Source organism: Lepisma saccharinum, chromosome 1 (genome assembly GCF_977018435.1).
Source record: "Lepisma saccharinum chromosome 1, izLepSacc3.1, whole genome shotgun sequence".
Taxonomy (NCBI): domain Eukaryota; kingdom Metazoa; phylum Arthropoda; class Insecta; order Zygentoma; family Lepismatidae; genus Lepisma; species Lepisma saccharinum.
Window position 1 is genome coordinate 123,020,381 of NC_139229.1, and position 7,287 is coordinate 123,027,667.

Genomic DNA, 7,287 nt, shown 5'->3' on the forward strand with positions numbered 1-7,287 from the left:
GTTATTGCACTATACATCATGTACATTAATCATATCCCTGCTATACAACAGAACTGTCTATTGTTATAGACTAATATTTAAATCTTAATAGCCTACGCTAATTTAAAACAATAAAAACAACACAAGTTGTAGAATAAAAGAGAATGAAATTATAGATGGACAAATTGCCCACAATTATATTTAACGTTGATTGAACGGCAAACTGCATAAGTATTGTTCGGCAAATTATCCATGACTATTTTCATTAATTCTGCTCTTGTGGCCTACATGGTTTTAAGGAAGGGGTTGTCAGCAGCTTCTTTGTTGTTTTGTTTCAATTTTGGAAGTTCTTCATTGCGTAGAACAAAGAGAATAAACATGATGATGGACGATTTGCACGGTAATACTTATGCATTTCTGTTGCCCCGATAATTCACACCGTGATCGCGAGCGCCTTCAATTTACACGAAAAGTCCCGAACACAAAAAAAGTAACAGAAGGATTCACCTGTATTTATAACTTTACGTCACGATAGAACATGGATAGTCTTGACTGTTTCCAAAAATCAATTTAGCACGCGCTAGAAAGAAAGTCTATCGGAAATCTTATCTCTGTCCCATGCAATCAAGAGTTTCAACGAAGACAATCACTTTCTAGAAGAATATGGAATTAAATAATACGTGTAGGTCTAGGATGCACAAAACAATTGGCTATCGAAATTCGATCCACTTTTCTTAATTTGAAGGATACGTGCTTTCAACAGTAAGGGTCACGAAGAAGAAGAAGAAAGAAGCACACCTAGCAAAAATACATATTAAAACTCAAAAAAATTGCAAATATGGTAATGAAAATCCTGATGCGCAACATTTATTCCTAGAATGTCCAATTCTCTCAAATCAACAAATTACACTCTATAAAGGTATATAACGTTCGAAAATTTAATTTCCCATATCACTCTCTTCCCTTCTATCAGAATTATCTCCTCCACTAATATGGCTTCTGTATGCATATGCTCGAAAATCTAGGCTCGAAATATAAAGTGATTCTTATAAAATAACAGCAAAAGGATAAAAGTTATTTATTCATATAATCGTTTATGTTTGTGATACTGGTGAACTTGAGTGACTATCTACCAACTTCAGAAGAAAAGCATTAAAACAAATACAATAACAGAAACTATGTCCAAAGTCGACAGGATATTGTTGACAGGGTCATGTAAAAGAAGAAGAAGAAGAATTGTAGTATACACTCTATGTCCTCTGTGTTAATGCCCATTAGACAGTTTGAGCAAGTTATAGGATTTAAGCAATGAAGCTGCATAAACGAGTTCCCAGGCGAACATACGAACGGTCGATGACCGAAGTCAAGAGATAAGCAATGGAAAACCAGAGAAAGATCTCTTCTTCGTCCAACAAAACGAGGAGCTTTGCTAAAGTTGTCCTCGGGCAACTAGTCCGGCTGCAAAGCCAAGAGTTAGGTGTTCAGTTACGACAGTCCAAGGACAAGTCTCAGACTTCTCCTCCGAAGGAAAGTGGAGACTGGGACACCCCGATTCCAGTGTCGGGATGCTGCAACGATGATTCTAAGCTTGTTGCTGAGGCAGATGTTCTCTTGGAGGAGCTCAGATCGCAACGCACCGAGCACGCGAAGGAGGCGTCTAAGGAAAAACTCCTCAACATTCTAAAGAAGAGAAAAGACATTTTGCAAACCCATTTTGATTTTAGCAGAATAAAGGAACAGCTAGAGGTAAGGGTATGCATAAGTTAGTGCAAGGATTAATACTAGAACTTTTAACGTCGTTGTTATTTATTGATCCTAGACTAATTTCGATTTCTGTTTTCCTTTAATGTAATATTCCCTTCATATAATACTAGGCCCTTCTTGGTACCGGAAGCTTTGAAAGCTTGACCACTGAGGATGTCATTGTGAGGAATTACGTATCAACGAGGCTACGTGGATTGCAATGTATTCTGAATTATTACGTTCTCCTTGGTATGGGACCTGTCACTGAATCGTAGGTTAAATCATTTACATTATACCGCAAAGCTTTGCAAAGTGGGAAAATTAAGGATTATTATTAATTTTTGAGACAACAATTGAACCTAGGTCCCTAACCTACTCACCAGTCACCATAGGAAGTTCTCGGTTGTTTTTAGAGAGAGAGCCATTGAACCTAACAACATAACCTACTCACATCTTTTGTAATATATTAATCTTTACATCGTTAAATTGTACTTACAGCACCAAGATTGAAAATTATAGATATACATGTAGTTTACATACAGTGCTTCATGTAAACAAGAAACCAGTTTACCTGTGAACATGCTTCTCGCCGTGGCGGAGTGGTTATCACATCGCGCTACGACGCCAGGGGTCACAGGTTCGAATCCTGGCCTGGGCATGGATGTTTGTGAGTGTCCATTCATCAATTTCATCATATCATCACTCATCCCCATCTTCGCAAATTAGCCAAAAGTGGCACAAGAAGCGAAGTAAAATAAAGCAAATCAAAATATATTTAAAAAAATATATATTGTGAATATAAGAGTCCTGGGTTCAAATCCAGGATGTAGTATGGATGATAATAATTTTCCTTTGCCAATGCCATACACAATACTTTTGTCATGATAAACCTAATTGTGTAAATATGCGGTGTAAAACTGGTGAAAAAGAGAAAAGAAACAAAAAATATATTGTCGAGAATCACATCTCATTGATAAACCCTGAAGACAAAAAGCATAAAATACATAAGTCACAAATAATGTTAGTCGTATATGTTACAAAAACCTATGTCGAGGAATTTAGGAGGGACGGTTCGATTCCCCATGGATCCGAGTGTGTAGTAAAGAATCTATGAGATCTATGCTCTAACATCACCGTTTGTTCATCCCTAGAGCCTGTCGTCTGGAATGCTATGCGAGGAATCGCAACAAGAAGTGAAGAACGACATACTGGCGGTGTTTGAAAAGCTGAAAGACCTGACGCAGTTGTTGTGGTCCAAGGGCGTAACGTTTGGACAAACAAGGGAGCAGCTTCGAGCAAGTGAAGAGCGTTTTGAGATCCTGCGTTGCGCTGACATGTACAGGCAAATTGCGGAACATCGCCAGCTCGAAGTTCAGCACGAAAGGTATACATTAGTAGTGTGAGCCTAATATAGCTCGTTAGAATCAAATTATTTTAAGACTAATACACACACACACACACACCCACACACACACACACACACACACATACATACATACAGAGATAGAGAAAGAGAGAGAGAGACGCGGTTGGGCGTTTGACTTATAAGATGGGTGGTTCCACCTCGTAACCTTGGATGTAAAGGTGGTTGGAGCGTGGTGCTCATCATATCACCCACAAATTGCCGTGATTTTTCACGTCCCTTCATATGTTCTCACGGCATGTTTCAATGTGCAGAAGGCAACTTTACCTTGGTTGCATTTATCATTATTGAGAGTTGCTTTCTGCCAGTTTGACTAATAATGACGATTACGATGACTGATGATTATTAAATTTTTTAATGGACACTAACAAAGAAGTCACATGACCACGTCGTGATTTGGTACGTCACAACAAAAATAGACAAAACTAGTGACAGCTATAGCGACCTAGAAATATATGCTAACAGCACCGAACTTCACCTGCCTAACCTACTTACGTATGCATCTAATAAAGTTAAGCAGGTTAGGTTTAATGCTGTGAGCATAAATTGCACAGATCCAATATATACGTGACGTCATGTCATAACAATCAATTTTGACAGTGTATCTGCTAGTTGCTAAAGCTGTCTGTAGCTGCTGGTCACAAAAATACTGAAATAAACACAAGTTCAATAGATGCTGCTGATTGTTGGTAAGTTCTTAATCCATTGAACAGAAACTTGAATGGTGTGCTACAGGACAATGCAGAGTTACTATTTTGGAAAGGTATCAATTAATTAATTAGTAATATCACCATAAATGCATGACATCATAACAGTAATGGCATTCGTTCTTGGAAAATAAGCAATATGCAACAGCAACTCCCCGTGAGTGTCTTTACTCTCAAAGTTAGTGTGCATAAATGTTAGTAATTAACATAAATCATTAGAAATAAAAATAATGTATGATTGTACCATAGACTGTAAATGTCCGCATTATTAACTTTTCAGAATGTAGAAACCTTGAGATATAACCTTCCAAGGGTACCATGTTGCAAAGGGGTTACGGGTCAAAGACACAAAATGTGCACAACTTGAAATTGACTGCACCACAACGAACCAATAGCCTAGCCTACCGTAAACGTCCGTGGCATTGAGGATTTTCTGCCCAATGCGTCAGTTCTATACTGCAACCTCAGGTTTTCCGATTTTGTGCCTTGCACTTGCATCCCCAGTCTCGCTTGGTTACCTGTTCTTAACCCTGTTGCCTTGCATCGTAACAAGTTTTTGCGAGACATCCGTCCTCTCTATCCGAATAGGTCTACTTTACGTCTTGGATCTTCTGCCTTGGATTGTGTTAAAGAAGAAAGGTGACGTAGCTTTCCGTTTCTCTATTTTGCATTTCGGAAAATCCCAGAGGACCTGAAGCTGGAGGTGAGGAGAGTGGCTCTCGCGGCTCGTGACAGTACCAAGCTCTTCGGGGGTTTCATCATGGTTCTTGATCCGAACAAGATCGGAAAATTCCCCGAATCACCTTAAGAGAGTTTCGTTCGGTTCTTCAATTGAGAATCATTTCACACTGTGAACTGCGGACGTCAATGTCGCTGCATGGCGCGGAGTGGTTATCAGAGCGTCATGCGACGCCAGGGGTTCCGGGTTCGAATCCCGGCCTGACTGTGCCCAGGTAAACTGCGATTTTTGGAGAGAGCTATACATTTGACGCGTTATGTTAGCTTCTCTATTAGGGTGCTCTTTCTGAGTGTACCTTCATCATATCGTCACTTACCTTCGCGAATAGTCAAAATTGGCAGAGAAACGAAGTAGAACAAATCAAAACAAACAAACTGCACGGCTAGGATCTCACCGATTTTTAGTTCTTTTCTGCCACTTTTGGTTAAGCGCAAAGATGAGGATGAGTGATGATTGATTTGGTTTATTTCATCTTTTCTGTCACTTTTGAAGAAATGCGAAGATGAGGATGAGTGATTATATGATGAAACTGACTAAGGGACACTCACAAAGTACACCAATCCGCACGCCGGAATTCGAACCTGGGACCCCTGGTGTCGTAGCGCGCTGTGATAACCTTTTCACCACGGAAGTCAGGTGTCCAGAGTTAGATAAGTTATTTAAAATAATAACTCGTTACTATCATGCAATAAGGACTTTTAACTGTTTACACAAGTATCACATCTGTTCTTTGTAGTGGATGTTTTCCCAGTCTAAGTTTATTGCATAAGTTTAAAGCAACACAACAAATCATGTTCCATATGGCAAATAAATCCTCCAATTCTAAATTTATCGAGGTATAGTATAACTCATACTGAAGGAAATATGCACGGAAAGCTAATTAAATAAATTAATTAAATTGTGTAAATAACTTACATAATATGGTGGTGATATGTATCTACTGCAGTCCAACAAAGCAGTCATATAGAATTAGAAGTCGTTCATTGATATTTATTGTTGAATGGATCTTCGTTTGTACATTGTTCATTTCAAATTGCATTTTGTAAAAAATTACATACTAGTGATTCAAGTTCACCTTATTAATCAAAGTTTGTACTAAAAGAGCGTTCTTCTCATTTGTCCACAGACAAGTCATGTACGAAAGCACTCGTCCAGTGGGACATTAGTTCCCGGTAAACAGAGAAGAAACTCCAATATTTTAGGAAATTGAAATATGATATGGCACATTGTTGACATTGAAATGTGAAAGTTTCTACCCAACAATGCTATAGTTCATAGTAATAGTAGGGAAGGTGTATTGTTGCAGTTAATTCTATACCGATAATTCATTGTCACAAAAAGAACATTTTGTCGACCCGCTTTACGTTAAAAAAAATTGTTCAAAAATATTGGGACAGACACTCAAAAAAAGGGACTATCACCTTGTTAGTTGCGTTTCCTTCCTCAACGACTCTAAAACTTTCCGGTTACAAGTTTCCATCCCTGAATTCTCGCTGAGTGACTGTGGAAAAACAGATTGCTAAAGAATCGAGCGAACTTGACTAACATGTTCCAATCTCTTTCTGTTCTTCTCGACAGGGTGGCGTCGAAGAGCCTGCACTTGCTGAATTCCGCCGAGAGCCTGCTGACGGACGACCACTCAGCGGAAGACTCAACGAGCCCTGTCGAAATGAGCAGGGCCTGCCTGTCTTTCGTCTGCCGATGCGTGGGCCAGTTCGTTCTGGGATTCCTCATCCTCCTGGCCGCTAGCAGCCCCTACGCTTGTTACCGAGTGCTCAAACACTCTTGGAGTTATATTCTTGGCTTTCCTGGCAACACAGTCCCGCCAGATTTTCTATCGCTCTTGACTGAACCTTTCTGTCCCTATCGGCGTCCTTATTAGAACATATTTTTTTAAAAAAAAATATTATAGAAACTATTGAATAAATGCACTATTTTCAACATATATTCCTTGTTATGTTTTGTAAAAATATGAATTTTCATCAACTCCAAACTAAATTTTGACTCAGCCAGGAATCGAGCCAGAGTCCCTTCCATCCAGTCCCATACAGGAACGATTATAAAGGCTTTTCTGAGCTTTCATGCACCAAGTGCCACACTGCATGTGGCATGCCACTTGAAAACAATCATTGACTGACTAGGTACTGTATTTACATGAAGGTTCGGTTTCGAGTATCGTGAGACATGCCACTTGCTGTGTGCAACTTTGGTGTGGGAATATGTTTTGGTTATCCAGCACCAGTTGCTGTTCTCAATCGATAACTCTTTATCCCAAGAAGTCGTCATTGTGTTGGTCGAACTGGGAGGAGACTGTGATTTGATAGACATATAGCGATTTATTAATAACAGAGACAAATTAATATTCCTAACCAGCAAATTACCTATTCAGGGATTAACATAAAACCTTACTAAATAACACTAAATGAATGAATGAACACATAGGCTACATACATATATATTATGTGTGTGTGTTTTAGTAATGATAAAAGCAATGTAAACAGAGGCGAGGCGTCCAGTCATCGGGAGATGCGGCGATGACCAAGCAAAATATTAAAAATATTGCATTTTAGAAATTTTAGAGAACTAAAAAAAAAAAAAAAAAAAAGTCAGGATATTCGCATATTTGTGCGAAATAAGCCAAGCGACAGCATGAAGCAGCTCGAAATACGCAAGAGATTCGTTAAAGTTCAGCGCGT

The 7,287-nt window shown here is 39.0% G+C and overlaps 1 protein-coding gene across 1 annotated transcript; it reads left to right on the plus strand.

The window, feature by feature from the left end:
* The first annotated feature begins 1,221 nt into the window (after positions 1 to 1,221).
* LOC145987718 (uncharacterized) lies at positions 1,222 to 6,515 on the plus strand. Its single transcript, XM_083122309.1, has 3 exons — positions 1,222 to 1,725; positions 2,874 to 3,106; positions 6,170 to 6,515. Exons 1-3 carry the CDS (start codon positions 1,357 to 1,359, stop codon positions 6,471 to 6,473), a joined length of 906 nt encoding a protein of 301 aa, XP_082978435.1. The 5' UTR covers positions 1,222 to 1,356; the 3' UTR covers positions 6,474 to 6,515.
* Positions 6,516 to 7,287: the final 772 nt, after the last annotated feature.

What these genes read in the sequence shown, in the direction of transcription:
- LOC145987718 (XM_083122309.1), top strand. Translation starts at nt 1,357, where the DNA reads ATGGAAAACCAGAGAAAGATCTCTTCTTCGTCCAACAAAACGAGGAGC. An exon ending in GAATAAAGGAACAGCTAGAG is followed by an intron (nt 1,726 to 2,873) that starts GTAAGGGTATGC and finishes GTTCATCCCTAG; the next exon opens with AGCCTGTCGTCTGGAATGCT. An exon ending in CTCGAAGTTCAGCACGAAAG is followed by an intron (nt 3,107 to 6,169) that starts GTATACATTAGT and finishes TCTTCTCGACAG; the next exon opens with GGTGGCGTCGAAGAGCCTGC.